This window comes from Mobula hypostoma, chromosome 12, assembly GCF_963921235.1.
Source record: "Mobula hypostoma chromosome 12, sMobHyp1.1, whole genome shotgun sequence".
NCBI lineage: Eukaryota > Metazoa > Chordata > Chondrichthyes > Myliobatiformes > Myliobatidae > Mobula > Mobula hypostoma.
Window position 1 is genome coordinate 63,268,974 of NC_086108.1, and position 23,305 is coordinate 63,292,278.

The 23,305-nt window shown below is 38.0% G+C and overlaps 1 protein-coding gene across 1 annotated transcript in view; it reads left to right on the forward strand.

Annotated features, from left to right (window-relative positions):
- Positions 1-6,100: 6,100 nt before the first annotated feature.
- The window catches only part of hook1 (hook microtubule-tethering protein 1), a 93,795-nt gene continuing 76,590 nt past the window's right edge, over positions 6,101-23,305 (forward strand). The window contains exon 1 of the mRNA XM_063064276.1: positions 6,101-6,254. Coding sequence (XP_062920346.1) covers positions 6,210-6,254 — 45 coding nt within the window. The 5' untranslated portion in view covers positions 6,101-6,209. The remainder of the gene's footprint in view (positions 6,255-23,305) is intronic.

A 23,305-nucleotide genomic window follows, 5' to 3' on the forward strand; every position in this document is an offset into this window, starting at 1 on the left:
AGATGGTAGGCAAAAGCTTAATGAGGTTTTATTTAGTTAGGCAAGTTGCAGTTTGGGTCTCTGTCCTGCCCTCCTCAAGAAAAATCTTTTCAGTGGAGTAATTACTAATTGATGACATCTAGTGGTATTAAGAAGCTATACACCACTTCACAAAACCAAAATTATCCCTTAGACCTTTAGTGTTCTTTTTAATTCATAGTCTAAAACACAAACAGTCTAAACATTAGACAAATTAATTGGGTAGAGGGAAAGGATAATGCTGAACAAGAATTGGGAATGTTCTTATTCATGTATATACCTTCACTCTGTTGGTAAATAAAAGCTCCGGGAAGTCACTTAGTGTAATTAAGCATAAACATATGCTTATTTCAAATGCTATAGGTATAGTATGATACCACAGTTTTTTAATTGAAATTGTTACATGAATAAAATGTATATCCTTCAAAATATTAAATATTTCAGTGATGTATTTTTATAAATGATATACACTGTAGACATTTATCTTTTTGTGGATTTAACCATATTTAACCATTTTCCCCTCATAGCAGAGGAACTAATGTTTCCCTGATTCATTTGAAAGTTGTGGTCTAAATCTGATGATTGATTAAAATCATCAGGGGAACCAATATAATAGAAAATTTGTACAGCCATCATATAGTCTTCAAATCTTGTGATAATGTAGTTGACCAGTTAATTATATATAATATACAAAAATGAATGTCATTGTATGTAGCATGAGGAATTGAACATATTCTGCCTTTGCTGTTCCTCATTTTAGTGTTTTAAGAATAATAATTTGAAGTAAGCATATTAATTACACTAAATGATTAACTGAATAAACATATGCTTATTTTGTGGTGTATATTTCATAAAAGCTGACAGTAAATAGAGCATTTGTGTCTTGCTATGTGATCAGTTTGAGGTGTTAATAAAGTACTTGAAGTGATGTTTTGTTTTAGTAATAGCAACAAATTTTCACTTGTACTGCATGTGTCAATCATCTTTCTTTATTTCTAGCAAAAAAGTTGGCGGAACTTCATGGAGCAAGCAGCATCTGTCGGAGAGGGATGGAAATTGTTGTTTTGGGTTGAGACACTACATCAGGACTGACAGTGGAAAGAGAAGGTAGCCAGTAATAAGAGGAGAGGGGAATGGGGTGAGACATGGGTCAGTCGATGTCCCACCTCTCTTAATGCTGGGTATCTTACCTCTCTACTTTCAGTCCTAATGTAGAGGTTTCATTCCAAACATTAACAATTTCTTTCCCTCCAAAGGTACTGTTCAATCCGTGGCATTAATGCAGCAGTCTCTGTTTTTTTAAAATTTTTATTCCAGCGTCATCTCCGTTCTTTAAAAAAAATCCTTCTGTACTAGATAGTTCTAAAGAACATATTTTCATAATGCTAACCATTTTCCAGCTTTAATATCTACGAGCATTATACTTGCTTGAAATTGTGGCTACAGCTGAGTATGATGAGATCATCAACCACGGCAATTGAGCTGTTAACACTGTTGCCCCCAACTCCCAAGTAACCCACCAAAGAAAGATGCAAGAAAGAAAGTCAACCACATGCCCAAGCATACATCATTTCCACTTATCTCATGAAAGTAAAATTGTGGGTATTATTTATCTTCAAAATAAATTTTATAACCAGCATTATTTGGTTTGCTTGAGAGTATAATTGTTAAAGAGCAGTGTTTGGATAACGTGAAAGGGTTGCTCCCTCCACACAGGAATTGTCCAGTCTAGTAAGACAATAGCTGTTTGATACAGTGGAGTCAAAAACACAACACCATTCAATGTCCTTCCCCCATCCTGAGTAATTCTGTTTAAGTCTCTATTCTCACTCTCTGGCATTCCCTTCCTAATCTTCTACATCTTTCTCAGGTAATTTTAAAGACCAGTTTTAACAATACAAGGATACCCTTACAAGGACTTGCCTTTAAAATGGAGATGAGGTGGAATTTCTCCCTTTAAAACAGAAATGATGAGAAATTTCTTTAGCTAGGTGGTGAATTTGTAGAAATGATTGCCTCAGACAGCTGTGGAGGTCAAGTCATTTGGTATATTTAAAGTCAAGTTTGATAGGTTCTTGAAGGATGTCAAAGGGTACGGGGAGAAGGCAGGAGAAGGAGGTTGAGGGGGGATAATAAAACAGCCATGATAGAATGGCGGAGCAGACTTAATGATCTAATTTTGCTTCTGTGTCTTATAGTCTTGTAGTCTAACCAGCTTCTGAGCACTTTATCATAATATAATCATAATATGATTGAATTCCGACTGCAATTTGAGAGGGAGATACATAAATCAACTGTATCAGTATAGCAATGGAATAAAGGGAATTATGGAGGCATGAGAGAGAGGAGCTCACCCAGGTGGATTAGAGGAGGATATTGGCGGGGATGACGGCAGAGCAGAGTTGGCTGAAGTTTCTGGCAAATAGTTTGCAGGATAGATATGACCCACAGAAGAAGTTCTCAAGTGGCAGGGGTAGTCAACCATGGCTGACAAGGGGAATTAAGGACTGCATAGAAACCAACAAAAGGCAAATAAAAAAGCTGTAAGAAGGGAAAAAATAAAATTTGAGGGAAGACTAGCCAATAATATAAAGCAGGATACTAAAACATTTTTCAGTTATATAAAGAGTAAAAGGGAGGTGAAGGTTGATATTGGACACTGGAAAATGATGCTGGTGAAGTAGTAATGGGGGACAAAGAAATGGCAGATGAACTTAATGTGTACTTTGCATCAGTCTTCACTGTGGAAGACACTAGCAGTGTGCCAGAGGTCCGTGAGTGTCAGGGAGCAGGAATGAGTGCCATTGCTATTACAAAGGAAAAAAGTGCTGGGCAAACTCAAAGGTCTTAAGGTGAATCAGTCACCTGGACCAGATGGACTACAGCCCAGAGTCCTGACACTACAAAGTCAGCATGGTTTCTGTAAAGGGAAATCCTGCTTGATAAATCTGTTAGAGTTCTTTGAGGAAGTAACAAGCAGGGTAGACAAAGGAGAGGCAGTGGATATCATTTACTTGGATTTTCAGAAGGCATTTGATAGGGTGCCACACATAAGGCTGCTTAACAAGATAAAATCCTATGGCGTTACTGGAAAGATACTGGCATGGATAGAGGAATGGCTGACAGCCAGGAGGCAGTGAGTGGAGAATAAAGGGTGACCTTTCTGGTTGGCTGCCATTGACTAATGTTCCTCAAGGGTCAGTATAGGAACCGCTACTTTTCACATTGTTGGTCAACGATTTGCATAATGGAGTTGATGACTTTGTGGCAAAGTTTGCAGATAATACAAAGATAGGTGGAGGGGTAGGTAGTGGTGGGAAAGTAATGTGATTGCAGCAGGATTTAGACAAATTGGAAGAATGGGCAAAAAAGTGGCAGATGGAATACATGCATAGTATTGGGAAATGTATGATAATGCATTTTGGTAAAAGGAACAATAGTGCAGACTATTATCTTAATGTGGAAAAGGTTCAAACATCAGTACTGCAGAGGGATTTAGGAGTCTTCATGCAAGATTCCCAGAAGGTTAATTTACAGGTTGAGTTTGTGGTAAGGAAGGCAAATGCAATGTTGGCATTTATTTCAAGTAGAATAGAATATAAAAGCAAGGAAATAATGCTGAGCCTTTATAAAACACAAGTCATGCTGCACTTGTACTATAGTCAACAGTTTAGGGACCTGTATCTCAGTAAGGATGCATTGTCATTGGAGAGAGTGTAGAGGAGGTTCATTAGGATTATTCCGGAAATGAAGGGTTTAACATATGAGGAGTATTTTGTAGCTTTGGGCCTGTACTCACCGGAACTGAGAATGCAGGAGTGTGGGGGGGGGGGGGGGGCGGGATCTCATTAAAACCTATTGAATGTTGAATGGACTAGATAACATGGATGTGGAGAGGAGGTTTCCTATGGTGGGGCTATCCGGAACTATGGGGCACTGCCTCAAAATTGAGAGAGAACCTTTTAGAACAGAGGTAAGGAGGTTTTTTTTAGCCAGAGAATAGTGAATCTATGGAATGCTTAGCCACAGACTGTGATGAAAGCCAAGTCTGTAGGTATATTTAAGGTGGAAGTCGATAGTTTCCTGATCGGTCAGGGCATCAAAGGATATGGCAAGAAGGTAGACATATGGGGTTGAGTGGGATCTGGGATCAGTCATGATGGAATAGCAGAGCAGACTTGATGGGCTGAACGTCCTAATTTTGCTTCTATGTCTTGTGGTCTCTCTCATATTGTCTTAGTTTTTCTCCCATTTCTTGAGGTTGCCCTGGATCATTTGCTCTCCTAAAAGCTCTTAATAAATGTGCTGTTGTACAGAGCGCTAAAGATCTGTATTGTCTATTTTGCTCTGTTAAGGTTATTATCAACCATTAGTTGACACCTGAGAGTGCTAAAGACAGCATCAAATGTTTATACATCTCTCAATTGGTTTATTGCAGGTATAACTATTTATCATCATTGAGATGTTTATTTAGATGTACAGTATATACTTATTCAGTGAAGCAATAACTATATGGAGAATGGCAAGTAGAACTACCAGTGTCATCCCATGTGACTATCATGTTCGGGAAGACCAAAAAGGGAAAACTCATGCTTCCAAAAAGTCTTGCAACTCGCATTCCAACTTTTCTGACTGAAGACCTACGTTGGAACTCTGACTTACTGGAAAATCTGCCTCTGTGACTCCACTCCTTTCAAAGAAAAATGGTAGAGGATTTATTGTGTGTTGCAGTGGTAGAGGAAGAGAGGTAAGTTGCGGGTTACTTCCATTCCTTTTATTATGTTAACTTGAATGTAATTAATTGTATCTCGTGATATAAATGTGTTAATTTTTAATATTTTGTTATTTTGTTCTGAAGTTTTGAATGTTCGGGATACAAACAGATGCCACAAATATTCAAATTCTTTCCATTTGACAGCTGCCAATCTGGGACTTCGCGGCGAAAGCATTTGTCTGAACGGAATTAACAATTTTAAATTGGAAAGCCCCGTAGTGTAAACTATTCGTTTCACATAACGCGAGATAACTTTCATAGACGTTACATTCTTTGTAATTGCAGTTAAAGAGTTTTCAAGTCTTCACTTGAAGTAAAGAAAACGTACCATTGTACAGTAAATGTTAGAATGGTTTGCATTGTCCTAAGTTTGGAGCAACATAAAAGAGCAACTTTAGTCTTTAAAAATTCCTAGAAACTTGGCGCAATATGGTAACAATTTTATTGCTGGATCGGTTTGCTTGTAAGCGTCATTTCCCGTTAATTATTAGTTCGTGAATTTACCAGAACATTTAATAACTTTAATTTTTAATAAGATCGCCCGAATATTATTTTATTTTCCAGTCTCTGTAATTAGCTAGATCCTTGGGGTGGTTGGAACAGCAGCAGCTCATAAATTGTAAATATCTGAAATGTAGCTATTTGGAAATTCTGCATTTAGTTGAGATGTGCCACTTTTACCTGGAGCCTGCGTTACCAATTCCGTGTTTTCTCCTGGATGAGGATCGTTCCAAACCACCACCTGATTTGTAACAAGTAAAGATTGACAACCGTTGAACCAATTAAATCAATCGAACTAACGATTTAAAGGTTTAATCCCTCCCGCAGATTAAATTAAAATATGACACAAAATATTCTGCTACGGCATTAGGCATCCAGGTATATTTGTTTTTAAAAAAGTTATGAAAATGCATGGTTCGTCCGCATTAAATTGCAGTGTTAATATTAAAGAAGACATCCTTTTCTCAATTTTATTGAAATATGCTGCTGGAATAAGTATGAAAAATATTACAAGTAGTTTTCAATTTAAACATGAATATCCGGCATATTAATTTGTCTATTTATTTATTTATTTATTTATTTGCAATCTCCCAAAATATTTACGTTCACTTTAAACCATCACAACCCCACTTTCTGCCACAATTTACCTGTCCTGAGAGGAACGCCTCAAGGAGAATGAAGAAGGAGGGGTTGGGACATCTATTACGAACCGGCTCCTGAATGGATACTGAAAGAGTCGATCAACACAAGGAGAGCCAATCCTAATATCCAATTTCTCTCGCTTTGGGCAGCCATTCAAGAGGCGTCTATGTCATAATTTCCTTGCTGGCTCGGAGACGGAAGAGTGTAGACGAGAGTTAACATAAGTTTTGTTGCTTTTAATGATCTGATATCTTCGGTCAAGTAGTTTAAACCAATGGAAGTAAATAAATCCGACCTGTGCGATAGTTTGATAATCTGGGTAAGTGAATCCTCATGAACTGTAATCGGCCAACGTCAGTTCGCCGGTCCCATGTTCACTTAACTCACCTGTGGTGTCTTGTGCAGGTAATGCTTGCAAACAGCCATTATAACCCTGAGTAAATGCGATTGCGACACGTTTCACTTTCTGCTTAAATTACTAAATAATGCAATGTAATTACTAAGTTTATGGTGTGTTTGGCAAACTATTGTAAAATAGTGTAATTGCAACACCGTACAAAATGTTTTAATACTAAAGAGTCACTGTAGGCCTACATTCATGGACAGAACTTCTCCATTGCTGTTACTACTGGTATATTCCATCATTCCCTTTGTGATGATTATTTTTGCTTTAAAAATATAGAACAGTTATGAAATCCAGCGTTTTCTGGACTTTGCTGTATAATTTGGCAACTTTTCCCTGACTTGAATATTACCTCAATGGTCTTGTAATTCACTTTTTTTGTATGTTACAATGTATCACAGTTAATTTTTCAGTAATCAGTAAAGGTAAAATGGATGGAGGAGCCAGAGCTGGGTGAGTGGAATATGGGAAGGGAATGTGGAAAGCATCAGCTGGTGAAACAGGGGCTAAATCATCAGAATTTCTATAGAATAGATAATGTACTTAAGTGGTTTACTATAGTTGATTAAACTGGTATTTTTGAAAAACCCAGTTCTGTTTTCAATTTCTCTGGTCAACTTTGTCAGGTAAAATCAAATGTATGCGGCAGTACTTGAACTATCCATTGTATAGGAAAGTTGAGTTCTGCTTTAGTCTGATGAATGTGAGCATCTGCTCCTATTGCAAAATGGCATAATAGGTGCAAATATTTTTTTTGTTATGAAGGAAAATTTACATTAAAAAAAAATCACACTGGAGCCATTGAACATCAATCCCATATAAAACCAGCTCATTCCACTAAACTATTGGTTAGGAATAGAATTTATTTGCTGTTTGTCCATTGTCTATAAACTCAGTTTCTTTACACTGTACTAATTGCTTTTGATGATAATAAGTTTATATAATTGTAGAATAACAAATCGCACAGAATTATTTTTTTTCACAAAATCCAATTGTTTTAATTGTAAAACACCGGTCTTCAGTTAACTCCATTTAACTCACTACTGATGCTGTCTGGCCTGATGAGAACGTAAACAGAAGCAGCCTTTGGCTCTTCATGCCTTCTCCACTATTCAGTAGGACTGATGGTCTTTCTCAGTACCTCCTATGATTTATTCCTTGATTCAGCTATTATTCAGAAATCAATTAATCACTGCTTTAAGTTACTACAGATTTGTAGACAATCGTCACAGTTGCAGTCTTACAAAGATCCTATACATTTTCTGCATTAAATCATTACTCTTGTATTCTAATCCTCCTCCAATTAAGGCCAACATTGCTTGCTGAACAGAAATATTAGTGATTTGTATACATGGACATTTAGGTCCTTCTGAACAATGACACATACATGGTCATAGTCATACTTTATTGATCCCGGGGGAAATTGGTTTTCATTACAGTTGCACCATAAATAGTAATAAAACCATAAATAGTTAAATAGTAATATGTAAATTATGCCAGGAAATAAGTCCAGGACCAACCTATTGGCTCAGGGTGTCTGACCCTCCAAGGGAGGAGTTGTAAAGTTTGATGGCCACAGACAGGAATGACTTCATATGACGCTCAGTGTTGCATCTCGGTGGAATGAGTCTCTGGCTGAATGTACTCCTGTGCCCACCCAGTACATTATGTAGTGGATGGGAGACATTGCCCAAGATGGCATGCAACTTGGGCAGCATCCTCTTTTCAGACACCACCATCAGACTAGCATTTCAGCATTTTTTTTTCATTTTATTTTCTACTAAAGTTGACAATTTCATATTTTTACACACTGTGTTCCATCTGCATTGAGGCTTCAGGCCGAGACCCTTCGTCAGGACTAACTGAAGGAAGAGTGAGTAAGGGATTTGAAACAACACACATCAAAGTTGCTGGTGAACGCAGCAGGCCAGGCGGCATCTGTAGGAAGAGGTGCAGTCGACGTTTCAGGCCGAGACCCTTCGTCAGGACTAACTGAAGGAAGAGTGAGTAAGGGATTTGAAAGTTGGAGGGGGAGGGGGAGATCCAAAATGATAGGAGAAGACAGGAGCGGGAGGGATGGAGCCAAGAGCTGGACAGGTGATAGGCAAAAGGGGATACGAGAGGATCATGGGACAGGAGGTCCGGGAAGAAAGACAAGGAGGTGGGGGGGGGGAACCCAGAGGATGGGCAAGGGGTATATTCAGAGGGACAGAGGGAGAAAAAGGAGAGTGAGAGAAAGAATGTGTGTATAAAAATAAGTAACAGATGGGGTACGAGGGGGAGGTGGGGCACCAGCGGAAGTCAGAGAAGTCGATGTTCACGCCATCAGGCTTGAGGCTACCCAGACGGAATATAAGGTGTTCTGACGTGTCTGTCCACGGCCTCCTCTGCTGTGGAGATGAGGCCACACTCAGGTTGGAGGAACAACACCTTATATTCCGTCTGGGTAGCCTCCAGCCGGGTGGCGTGAACATCGACTTCTCTGACTTCCGCTGGTGCCTCACCTCCCCCTCGTACCCCATCTGTTACTTATTTTTATACACACATTCTTTCTCTCACTCTCCTTTTTCTCCCTCTGTCCCTCTGAATATACCTCTTGCCCATCCTCTGGGTTCCCCCCCCCCACCTCCTTGTCTTTCTTCCCGGACCTCCTGTCCCATGATCCTCTCGTATCCCTTTTGCCAATCACCTGTCCAGCTCTTGGCTCCATCCCTCCCCCTCCTGTCTTCTCCTATCATTTTGGATCTCCCCCTCCCCCTCCAACTTTCAAATCCCTTACTCACTCTTCCTTCAGTTAGTCCTGACGAAGGGTCTCGGCCTGAAACGTCAACTGCACCTCTTCCTAGAGATGCTGCCTGGCCTGCTGTGTTCACCAGCAACTTTGACGTGTGTTGCTTGAATTTCCAGCATCTGCAGAATTCCTGTTGTTTCCATCTGCATTGTCTTTGCCCATTTGTTTCACTTACATCATGACCCCAGGGGCAGGGTGAGAGATCAAATGCTGCTGTATCTGAGAAGCATTTGTTGTACTCGCATTGCGCTGTCATTAGAATTCCAGAATGTGAGTTTGCAACTCGTCAGCAGACTTGCACTGGCTGGCCATTAGCTTGACCTGGCACCTTATCCAGTTCCATATTGAATTTGCCTCCACTGCCCTCCCTCACAGAATATCTGTGACTAATTGACGTGTCCAGGCTTTAAATTACAGCCCCTTGCAAGAGCATAAATCATAAATAAATCAGATGATAAAATCAGTGTGGAATTAATACTTAAAATCTGCCTTCAGATTCTATCTGCTCAAGACTCCAGAGGCATAATGCCACTTAGCTTTCCTACTTGGTGGTATTGATATTAATCTGTTTACTGAATTTTAATGTGGCAGATTTACCTTTATTAATTGAAGTCCAGCTGTACCCAGATAAAACACAATGAAAGATATGTGTAGGTGAACAATGTACAGTGTGCATTCTAGGAATACAGATTGAATCCTTGAAAAGCTCAAGCTATGGGCATGTTGTAATGAACTTTTCAATTACTGCATTAAAAGTGCCCATTACACAGCTTTCCACCATAATTAATTCAGTATCTCTTACTCCAAAGTGTCTCCCTCAACAACGTAACTAAAGTAACCGAATATCATTACACCAAACTTGGATTGCATTCCATCTTTAAGGTTTAAACAATCAGCCAACATGAGGCATCCTTGCCCGTCCTCTGGGCTCCCCTTCCCCCTTTCTTTCTCCCTAGGCCTCCTGTCCCATGATCCTCTCCCTATATCCCTTTTGCCAATCAACTTTCCAGCTCTTGGCTCCATCCCTCCCCCTCCTGTCTTCTCCTATCATTTCAGATCTCCCCTCCCCCTCCCACTTTCAAATTTCTTACTATCTCTTCTTTCAGTTAGTCCTGATGAAGGGTCTCAGCCCGAAACGTTGACTGTACCTCTTCCTATAGATGCTGTCTGGCCTGCTGCATTCACCAGCATTTTTTGTGTGTGTTGTATGAGGCATTTTGAAATTTTTTTGGGTCTTTTCAGTAGAAACTAAGGGCAGAGGTTTTAATGGTGTTGAGGAAAAAATATTTCACCCAATGACTGGTGAATATCAACTTTCCTTCATAAAGATGATTGAGATAGAAAGCCTCACAATTTTTAAAACTGAAATACTTGGATGGATACTTTCTTTCTTTTTAAATCTTTTTATTGAATAGGTATACAAAAAGGTAAGCCATATAAGCACTAATACACTGTTAGAATATAATAAAGTTACAGGAGATATTAATACAAAAAAAATGATACAAACAATGTAATTTAAACATAACATACTAAGATAACATAGTAGTATACTAATTTATATATATATCAATAGAGAAAAAGAAAAAAAAACCCATCGTGCGACTAACTAAAAGCAAAGCAAAGCAATGGGCTAACTTGGGACCAAGCAGAGTTAAAAAAAACTTAAAATCACGTCCTCAATCCCGACCTCCATTAAAAACAGTAAAAAAAACAAGAAGGGTATATAAATATGGAGCAAAAAAAAGAAGAGAAAAAAAAATTACATTAAATGAAAATATTGAATAAAAGATCTCCAGGTCTGTTCAAATTTAAGTGAGGAATCATAAAGATTGCGTCTAAATTTTCTCCAAATTCAAGCATAATATCGTCTGAGAAAACCAAAAAAAGGTAGTTGGAGCATTAAGCTCTTTCCAATGTTGTAAGATACATCTTTTCGCCATTAAAGTAAGAAATGCAATCGTTCTACGGGCTGAAGGAGAAAGATTACTGGAAATTTTAGGTAGTCCAAAGATAGCAGTAATAGGGTGAGGAGCGATATCTATATTCAATACGTTGGAGATAATATTAAAAATGTCTCTCCAAAAAGTTTCCAGAGTAGGACCAGACCAAAACACATGAGTTAAAGAGGCTATCTGCCCTGGACATCTATCACAAAAAGGATTAACATGAGAATAAAAGCGAGCTAATTTATCTTTGGACATATGTGCTCTATGAACAACTTTAAATTGAATTAGGGAATGTTTAGCACATATAGAGGAAGTATTGACTAATTGTAAAATCTGCCCCCAGTCATCCACGGAAATGATAGACCCCAATTCCTGTTCCCAATCTACCCTAATCTTATCAAATGGAGCTTTCCTAAGTTTCATAATAATATTATAAATCATAGCCGATGCACCTTTCTGACATGGATTAAGGTTAATTATTGTATCTAAAATGTATGTAGGAGGAAGCATAGGAAAAGAAGAAAGTATAGTACTTAGGAAATTTCTAACTTGTAGATATCTAAAAAAATGTATTCTTGATAAATTATATTTATTAGATAATTGTTCAAAAGACATAAGGGAACCATCTAAAAATAAATCCAAAAACCGTGAAATACCCTTAGTCTTCCAAATTTGAAAAGCACGATCCGTAAAAAAGGGAGGAAAAAATATATTACCTAAAATAGGAATCGCTAGCCCAAATTGGTTAAGATCAAAAAATTTTCTGAATTGAAACCAAATACGTAAGGTATATTTAACTATCGGGTTAGATACCTGTTTGAGGCGTTTCAAATCAAAAGGAAGAGAGGAACCTAAAATAGAGCCAAGTGTATAACCCTGAACAGATTGTAATTCCAATGCTACCCATTTAGGAATAGATAGTATATCCTGGTCAAGTAACCAAAATTTCATATGTTGAATATTAATTGCCCAATAATAGAATCTAAAGTTAGGTAATGCTAAACCTCCATCTCTCTTAGCTTTCTGTAAATGTATTTTACCCAGCCTCGAGTTTTTATTTTGCCAAATAAATGAAGAGATTTTTGAGTCAACTTTATCAAAAAAAGATTTTGGGACAAAGATTGGTAATGCCTGAAATATATATAGAAATTTTGGCAAAAAAAACATCTTAACTGCATTAATACGACCAATCAAAGTTAAATATAAAGGAAACCATTTAGATGAAAGTTGAATAATATGATCAATTAAGGGTAAAAAGTTAATCTTAAATAAATCTTTGTATTTACAAGTAATTTTAATCCCAAGATATGAAAAATAATTATTAATCAATTTAAATGGAAAGTTATGATATAAGGGAAGTTGTTTATTAATCGGGAAAAGTTCACTCTTATTAAGATTTAATTTATAACCTGAAAAGAGACTAAATTGTGCTAATAACTCTAAAACAGCAGGGATGGATTTTTGAGGATTAGAAATACATAAAAGTAAGTCATCAGCATAGAGTGATATTTTATGGGATTTTAAGCCCCGAGTTATCCCAGTAATATTTGGAGATCCTCGAATGGCAATTGCAAGAGGTTCTAATGCAATATCAAATAATAAAGGACTAAGAGGACAACCTTGTCGAGTACCTCGAAAAAGAGGAAAAAAAGATGAACTTAGAGAGTTAGTACAGACCAAGGCCACAGGAGAATGATATAACAGTTTGATCCAGGATATAAATTTCGAGCTAAAATTAAACATTTCAAGCACCTTAAATAAGTAAGGCCATTCTACTCTATCAAAAGCTTTCTCAGCATCTAAAGAGATAACACATTCAGGAACATTTTGTGAGGGGGTATAAACAATATTTAACAGTGTGCGAATGTTATAAAAAGAGTAACTACCTTTAATAAAACCCGTTTGGTCTTCCGAAATAATAAAAGGAAGTACTTTTTCTAATCTGTTTGCTAATAATTTAGAAAACACTTTAGAATCAACATTTAATAAAGATATTGGTCTATAAGATGCACATTGAACAGGATCTTTATCCTTCTTTAATATTAGAGAAATTGACGCTCTATTGAAAGATTCGGGAAGTTTACCAAGTTTTAATGAAGCCTCAAAAACCCTACAGAACCAAGGGATTAATGAAGGTGCAAAACATTTATAAAATTCTACGGTAAACCCATCAGGGCCAGGAGCTTTCCCCAAATTCATAGAGGAAATAACATTCTTAATCTCATCAGTGGTAATGGGAGTATCTAGCATAGAAGACATATCCTGTGAAATCTCAGGGAAATCTAGGTTATCTTAAAAATCATTCATATATTTAGAGTCTCGAGGAGACTCTGATTAATATAAGGAAGAATAAAAATCACAGAAGGTTTGATTAATCCCCGCATGATCAAAGGATGGATACTTAAAGAGCCATTACCTACAAGGCTATGGGCCAAGAGCTGAGAAGTAGAATGAGCCAAAAGTTCAATGTTGGCCTCCCTCGGCACATTGCACCAATTTGCCTCTTTGTCTGTAAATATCTATGATACTTTTGTAGAAACTAGAAACAGTCTGTTGTTAGAAATCTCAGAACCAGCAACCAAATTCATTGCAGCTACTGTTTTAGAAAGTATATGGATCTCTGTCCAAAAAAGAGCACTAATAATGTTTTCTGTTGGACTGTTTGAAAAGATTTAGTATGTGGAATGTGTCATTTTTTTAATCAAAATGACTAATGTCTTCATGATGTAAATAGTCAAGACAAGGAAACCTTTTGATCAAGTTTGTTCTTGTTTGATATGAAAGAATTTTGGAACGATTGCTGAAAGCATGACTTCTGATGCTTCTTGGTGGATTGACACCCAACCTGCTTAACCTGTCCTTCAATGCTTTTCAAATATTTTCTATGTTCTTACCATTCTACACCCCTGTGATATCCTTCAGCCTTTCAAACATTTCAGATATCTAAGATATGATTTTACTCACTTTGGTATGCTTTCAGCTATCAGCTACATTAGCTATAAATTCCAAAATTAATATTTTCAGATTTCATATTTTCTTATTTTCATTTTGATGTCAAAGGGAGCTATTTGGTCCATTGAGTCTATGCAGACTCTTAAGGATGATTTATACTTCTGCGTCAGCTCGACGCCGTAACCTATGCAAGTGACCTACGCACGTTGTGAGCACATATACTTGTGCATTGGTGTGTCTGTGTCGCTCTGCAATTCGCGCACGTGACGCATGCGCACACACCTGCCCGTGCAAGGCTTCGTGGTCATGGTAGTCTTACTCGGGGTAAACAAGAAGCGAGCGTCGTTTTTTGTAAAAGCAAAATGTGTCCTCCATAAATTCAGAGGTCTGTAAAGCTTTATGGAAAGCATTGCAACCAGAGTTCCTTCCCTGCCCTTCAGTTGCCAAATGGGAAGCTATTGCAGCGTAGGAGGAAAAATGATGCTACAAAGCGGACCAATCACAGCTGTTGCAGTCTGCGTTGTCGCAACACGTAGTTACATTTTGGGAGAGGTGTGTGTCAGGCTATGGCATAGGGACCCGCGTAGGGTTCGCGGCTACACCGTACCTACGGCGTCGAGTTGACGCAGAAGTATAAATCAGCCTTTAGAGCAATCCCATAATTTAACCTATTCTCTTTCACATGTGCATGACCTCATGCCACCTCCTTCCCATTCTCATTCCAGCAACCTACACCAAGGGCAGTTTACAACAGTCAATTGTCCTACCTGCCTGCATGTCTTTGAGACATGGGAGGAAACCAAAATACTCAGGGGAAACCTATAAAATCACATTCTCTCAATGTGTCTCAATGAGTTAGAGTTGCTCCTTAAAAAGGGATATCACTGATTAAGCTTTAATCATTTGTCATAATTGTTTTTTTTTGGCTCATCGTCTGAACTTGTTTGATAACCATCTGGTGAAGTACCTTTTGGTTGTTTGCTGTGTAAAAGGTACAACTGATATCAATGTTGCTTTTACAATCAAAAATCAAAACATTGTCTACCTCAAAAATAAAATGGAGAAGAAGGTGATTATTTTTATTCTCTTGTACAGTTTCAGACCATTTCCATCTGTTCTGAGTTTACAGCTCAGAGCCAAGACCAATCCATGAAGTAAAGTTTCCCTCATTTGACGCATAAACCATATTCAGAATGTTCCAATGAAGTACGCAAATGAGTAATAGATATTAGTATTGCTTTTTTAAAACAAGTGTGCAACTCAAGTAGTTGATAATTCATTTCTGTTTAATGTAAAAATAACAATAAGAAGTTAAAACCAAGCTTGTGGCTTATAAGCAAATTTTTCTACTATCCCATTGGTATTGGTGAAGTTTCACATCAGACAGTATGGGGATTTTTGCATTATCAACTCTTTGAATCATTTATGGATTATGGGCATTTCTGGAAAACCCACTTTTCACTGCCCTGGTGAGGATGCTGTAGCTAGTAAGCTGCAACCTCACACCAACCTGATCCATGCACTAACGGCAGTATTGAATAGGGGGTCAGACTTATTATGTACTTAAGTGATTTAGCATACAGGGGGTGTCATGCAACATAATAGAGAATATTGTCAGGGTGAAGACAGAACTTCATCAAAGTTATCTTATTCTCTCCAGTCTTTCTCTCTGCGTAATCTAGTCTCTACAGTATATACCTCTATTAGTAGTGATGCTATGGCTCTGTGTATAATGGCACATTGAAGAGTTTCTGAGCCAGGTACCACAAAGTAAGTTCCCAAGAATGAAGCATATTCAGGCCATTGTGTTTATAGACTGCAGATTATCTTTCTAAATAAAATTAGTGAGCCACATGATTTTTTGGGAAAAGTGCAGTTGTCACACAGTCAGTAGCTCCTTAATTCTTAAATTAGTTATTTGTTCTTAGGCACTATTGTGGAATTGGAATTTGAATTTGTGTCTTCGATTTAATGCTTTTAGTTATGAGTACGGTGACAACCTTCATGCTAATGTGTAAATGATGAGTTCATAAATCCTAAAAATGTCAAATGAACTTGTTACTCTGAACTTGTTTTCTATTCTTCGTTGAAGGAAGGTAAATGATATAAATTCCCATTCCCAAAATGTTATAAATGTCCCATTCTCATTCTAACATGTTAGTACATGGCCTCCTCTACTGCTGTGATGAGGCCCTCTCAGGCTAGAGGAGCAACACTTCATTTTCTGTCTGTAGCCTTGTACCTGATGGCATGAACATGGATCTCTCCCCCTCCCCCTTCTCTCCTTTCTCCATTCCCTATTTTGTTTCCCCTCTCACTTGTTAATTAAATCATTACTCACTTGTATTTCAGTTGTCAGACATCCCACCCTGCAAAAACTCATTTCAGGGAGGTAGCACCCCCCCCCCCCCGGCCCGTCGACCTCCAGGGGTGTATGTAATACTTTGTTTAGTGATTTTCTCTAATCTGTAAACCAAGTTGGGTACATGCAGAAAATGTGACATTAAAATATGTGCTTATATTATATTATTACGTTTATTCTGTTACAACTTTAAGCAAGTCTACAGGGAGTTTGGCCTCGTCACGTAGGACATCAATAGCGTAGCCCCTTAGCAGTCAGCCAGCTAGTTTAAATAACGTTAGCTACGCTAATGAACGAATGACATCTGTTAAACTCACCTCAACACGTCTTTTACGTTTTAACCCACCATGGGCAATAAAAAAGTCACTGTTGCAAACAGTGCAGCGAGCAACACTGTCATTATTTTTGAGGTCGACTGTAAAGCCCGCCCACAGAGAAAACTGATAGGTCTACTTAGCAGGGGTCCGCAATCGTTTTTGCACCGCAGACCGGTTTAATATTGACAATATTCTTGCGGACCGGGGATGGGGGGGGGTGGGGGGGTTAATCACGACCGGAATATAGGTGATAAGTCAATAGTATCATAACATTTTAAGTAACATTTGTATATTAAACACACAGCGCATATTTTCCCCGTATGAACATATAAAAACATTGCAACATACCAATATCGCTGAATCAGTGGGAGCCCTGGGCTTGTTTCCCTGCAACAAGACGGTCTCATCGAGGGGTGATGGGAGACAGCAATACTCGAAGGGGGTTCCTTATGTCTAGTCTATTCCGCAATTTAGTTTTCGTTGCATTCATTGCAGAAAACTCCGCTTCGCAGCGATATGATGTTTGAAATGGAAGCAACGTTTTCAGTGCTTTCGTGGCTATCTCAGGATATTTAGCCTTGACTTTGATCCAGAATGCCAGCAGAGATGTTATGTCAAACAAACTTTTCAGCCTGCTGTCATTTACAAGCTCGAGGAGTTGATCTTCTACCCGCGCTGACATGGATGACATGCGTGTAATGATCTTGCGTGCGTTCAAGTTCAACAGTGTGTGACAGGGAATGAGGAAAGGTGCAGATGACTCATATCGTTACATATCGCCAAATCGTATTGTTTCCTCATGGCCTGGTGGTTGGAGACCACTCTTAGCATGAAGAGAGACCAATCAAAATGCTCGCTCTCCCTCTCCCTCTCAAAAAGATCTATTTCCGGGATATTGTATATAATTTCCGGGCGTCAGGGAGCCACTATTGATATGTGGGAGACTCCCGGATCTTCCGGGAGAGGTGGGATGTCTGAGTTGTCGAGATTTTTCAATGATATGTTCATCAACTTTCGGTATGGATCACTCAGTTTCTTTGAACTTCCTTGTGCATTGAGACAGTTTTCTCTCCCATTTAGATATAGCATGGATGATTTTATGATTGTCAAATTTAACATATATTTGTTATAGTTCACATATTCACTTAATTTATTACATGTACTTTGTATGGGATGTTCATTTCTCAGTATTAGCTGTGGCTCACTTCATGAAATATAGTATACACTTCAGAATTAAACATTTCTGAATTAAATTCACACTCCAAAAACATGAGCACAAGAATGTATTTCTTTGGAATAGCAAGGAAGTGTTGGATTGTTGGAGGGTCTGTTTCAGATGAGAAGCTGAATTAAAGCCCAAATTCTCTCTCATGGAGATCAAGGCTCAAAGATGATGGCACTACTTTAAAAAGTAATGGGAAAGAGAGATGAATATCTATAGAGCTTATTTCTAATTCAACACGTGCCTGCCAAAGGTGCAGGGGGGAAGCAAAGGATGAAAGTTTGTGGACAGATCTATTTAACTGATTAGCCTGATTCATTTAAAAGTTTCTTGCAGCTTTTTCTTGCAAGTCCATATATTGTTCAAGTCCCAATTAAAATTTTATGTGGACATCAATAAATTTTCCAACAAATTAAGAAATCTTACAAATTTACACCAAATAAAGCACTTTTGGACAATTTGATGTGTGAAAGGTGTTCTGGAAAGGCTTTCATCATCTATATACTACTAAAACTCTCATACTCTGTCTGTTTGTGGCCTCCAATTAGTGCAAACGGTGCCCTACAGTGGCACATTTTTTGGCTAAATCAAATTAAAATGTGCTAACTTACAGAATGCAGGCAAAGTTCAGGGTTATATATTCATATAAAATTGCTCATTCGCCAAAAATCAACAGCTCGCTTTCACCCGAAACCTGATCAGCCATCATGGAAATTGGGACACGACAGCCCAATGCATGCGCACGGCGAGCCTCTGCAGCGACACCTACTGGAGCAAAAGGACGGGGCAGCTCTATTTCAAAGGGTCACATTCTGCTAACTACCACCATCAGCATGTGCAGGATTGGGACAGATCTAACTGCCACCCATCAATAAGAGATAATTATTGTAATGACGTACTTCGAGACACCCATAAAACTCTTTGCTGCAGTCAAAGGACAGCGGTGACTATATCACGTCCATTTAGGAGAGCGCCAACCACATCATTAAGAATAATCTGCGTCCTTTGGTGTTAGTGCTTCGTATCTTCCATCCAGCATTAGGGTAAAAAAAAAATGGTCAGCCTAATTATGCCGCGTGGAAAGGGAAGGGGGACATTATTGTCAAGAGATGATGCCAAACGCTGTTGGGAAGCGGCAAGGAGAGGGAGAGAACAAGAATCGGATGAGGCCAGGGCTGCATGACTCCAGAATCAAAGAGTCAGGACAAAAAAGAAATGAGAGAAGAAGAGACAGAGGAGGAGAGGTGTGCACATCTCCAGGATCAGAGACAAATAACAAACAGCAGAATAGCTGAAGAGATGGGGGATGAAAGGGCTGCACGTCTCCAGAATATCAAAAACAGGCACAGAAGGAGGAGAGAGGAAGAGACAAAGGAGCTGAGAAATGCATGTCTCCAGGATCAGAGACAAAGAACAAACAGCAGAAGAGGTGAACAGACAGGGGATGAAAGGACTGCACATTTCCAGAATGACAATGAGAGGCACGAGGGTGGCAGATAAACCAGAAATGATGCCATCAAAAGTGTCCTTCATTAAACGAGGAGGAGCTATATTTGCTTTGCTACGCGTCATTCTTCTTTAATAAACAGGTTTTCTACTTCAGTTTCCAAAGCAAAGGGATACCAATAGTATTCAGGAAAATTTAATGTTCATTCTGGTCACATCACACTGCACTACCCTTCTCTCAAAGGGTGCCCCAACGGGTCACCCCATTGTCTAGTTTCTAATAGAAACTGGAAGCATGCATATTACACTTCTGTGGGTGTATCATCATCATTTTGAGTTCCTGAAAGATATATAAACTGGCGCACCAGAGACAAAGAAGTATACCGTGACTGTCACTGTGGCATCAAAATATTTGGCAGATTTACAGAGCTGTGGTTCTCTTTGTAAGGTCGTATATTATATAAGTTAGATATTTAGATTCTCAATAGTGTTAATCTCCTCCCAGGAAATTTACACCAGGCTGATGGAAAAGTAGCTTTGTTTTGCTTCCTTAGTTTGTTGTCTAAAACAATCCATGCATAGATCTTATTACACTAATCAAATAGTCTATTCAGTCATACTACAACATCATGGATCCTGTTTTCAGACCTGCAACTGAATACCATACGTACAGGCTCACTATCTTTCTATAATGAACGATCTGATAGAATGACTTTACTGTTATGAGTTGTTAGTCACGTGGGAATTTAGTATTTATCTCAACGCATGTGTGTGTTTTTAAAGTATAATTCAATTTCTTTAATGTTAATTGATCTATATAAATCTATAGACAAGCACAAAGCATATAAGCTTTTGAGTAATCCGGAAACCTCATCATACATTTTACTTTTATATCATACCATCTGCGCATCAAAAACATGCTCTACAATGTATAATCAATGTTTCAGCAAATATCTAATACTGCTGGTTAAAGATGATGATATTTTGAAAGGAGCGTAATAAAAATTGTTCAGTGAAGTAACAATAGTTCAAAAATAACTAAGCAACTTGTTTGAATATCCAAGAAATTTCAGATGTTGGAAATCTGAAATAAAACAAGAAAATATTGGAAAAAAGCTCAAGCAGCAGCTGTGCAAAATCCAGAGTTAACATTTCAGGTTCAATTTTTTTTAAGGATTCTGAAGAAATATCTGGAAATAAAATGTTAAGATACTTCCTTTCTCTATAGGTGGAACTTCAGATCAACATTTTCTGTTTTTAAAATCAATTTAGATGATTACATTGATCCATCTATTTATTCAGTAAGTCAAACAGCAGGGGTTGTTCATCATAAGTAATTTGCCTTAGTTCTACAATAATTAAGTAAATCTTTAATTAGCCAAAACTATTTTTGTTTAATTTCCTTGAATCAAGATTTTCATTTGAAAGTGTTTATCTCTCAGTCCCTCTCTTTCTATGTCTATATGATTTTTATTTAAGGGTGGACATAAACTTATCATGGTAGAAATTATGCAAACACAAGCAAATCTGCAGATGCTGGAATTCCAAGCAACACACATCAAAGTTGCTAGTGAATGCAGCAAGCCAGGCAGCAACTCTAGGAAGAGGTACAGTCGACGTTTTGGGCCGAGACCCTTCATCAGGACTAACCTTCGTTAGTCTCGGGTCTTAGCCCGAAACGTCAACTGTACCTCTTTCTAGAGTTGCTGCCTGGCCTACTGCGTTCACCAGCAACTTTATGTGTGTTGCATGGTAGAAATTATCTTGGAATTAAACATCTTTCTCTCATTAGTTTGTTTCCTGTTCTTTCATCAGTTCAAAGCAGCCCTTTTTTATTGTCCATTATTTTGTTTAATTTTGGTTCTGCCTCTCTTTCATTCTTAGGAGTTTTTCATCATGAATCCTGTTTTCACTTAAGAATACTGTGTGAAGGACTGGCAGTTTAAGCCAGTTCATAATGGGGAAGAAATGAGGCAATTTAATTTGCTAATTTTGGTACTGGGGAGTCTAAAGTGAATGACAGGTTTTAAAGTGCTATGAAATTTCTATAATTTTTTTTAATGAGGAAATGTAAGTAACACAACAATCCATGTGATTTCTTATCCTGCAAAAATAAATTCTATCACTTTAAAATTGGTATAAAAATAATACTAATAGATTTCTAAATATATTAGAAATTAAAGACCATACAATACATGAGCAGAATTATCTCATTTGGTCCATTGCGTTTGTTCTGCCATTTGATCATGGCTGATTTATTTTCCTCCTCAAACTCAATCTCCTGCCTTACCCCGTAACCTTTGAAGTTCTTACTAATCAAGAACTTATCAACTTTTGCTGTAAATATACCCAATGACTTGGCCTTCACTGCCATCTGTGGCAATGAATTTCACACATTGACCACTCCCAGCTAAAGAAATTGCTATTCATGTTATGTTCTAAAATGATGTCTTTTTATTAGGCTGTACTCTCTAGTCCTTAGTTTTCCACTATTGGAAACATGCTTTCCACATCTACTCTATCTTGTCCTTAGAATATTTGGTAGGTTTTAATGAGATCTCCCTTCATTCTTCTAAAATCCAGTGGGTGCAGGCCCAGAGCTATCAAACGCTCCTCATATGTCAAAGATTAGTGAGGATAAAACTAAAGTAATATTATTTAAGAGGTGTTAAAGAGCATGGTGGAGTGGGGGAGAAGTTTGAATTTTGATTTGTATCAAAGGAGGGCTTAATAGTTTCCATACTTCCTGTTACTTTAGTATTAAATATCTCATAATATTTTCTGCTTCTCTGTCAGGTCTCCTCTTGAATCTAAATGTGACTAAGCATTTTACTGCTTTGAATACTCTAAAAGTTCATTTTGACTTAATCCTCCTGTTTCACACCTACCAACTTTTAACCATCTTGGAGAGAGATGAGAAGTTGCAAGAAAATCTAACAGAAAATGTATTTTATTGAGTGGCTAAAGTGGATTAAAGGATGGCACAGTACATCAGCTGCTTCTCAGCTCCAATGACTCTTTACCTTTAGTGCTGTCTTTATGAAGCTTGCATGTTAACTCTGTGACTGTATGGGTTTTTCATGAAGCCTCCATTTTCTCTCCAAAGATGTGGGTTGGTAGATTAATTTTATTGACCATTATAGATTCCCTTTGCATGTAGGTGAGTGGTACTCGGGGAGCAGAGGTTAATATGGGCAGAATAAACTGGGATTACTATACATGGGTGAGTATGGATTTAGTGGACTGATAGGCCGGTTTCTGTTCTATATAGCTTTGTCTCTAGATTACAATTGATTACATACCATTTTTGGCATGGAACCCCTCTCATAAATGAATCAAGAAAAACAATTGAAGAAATTCTCTCATCAGAGCAGTGATTAAAAGCATATGTTGAACTTTGTATGATACACTATTTTAAAATACAAATTTCATAAGTCAGTTTAGATCTGGAATGTATTGTTCCATCCAGAGTTTTGGATAAATATGACAAAAGTACAGGATCTTCCATAAGCCATGTTGTGCAGCTACCTATGATAATGAGAGGAAGTTAAAAGGAAGTGTACATTACCCTGAAACAAGGGCGGGTTTTTGCATATTTTCCTATGAAGGATTTAATGGCTGTGTAAAGCCCCAACCATCATTTGATTACTGTGAGGCAACCCAGTAATGACTTTATTCAGACTTCCCAAACCAGATATATGACTTGCATGATATATTTTTCACATTAATTGATCTTTGTATGGAGCTCGATAAATATTCCTCTGGGTCCCATTTTTAAAGAAAGCTCACATAAGCGCTCAGCCATTATCCCTCACTTTATTTGCTTGTACTTCTGCCCCCGTTGTCAAATGCTGAGATGCCAGTGAGTGTACAAACTTGCAATCCTCTTCAGTTGGCAGTTGTGTCTTGCCAACACCATTGTTCTCAAACT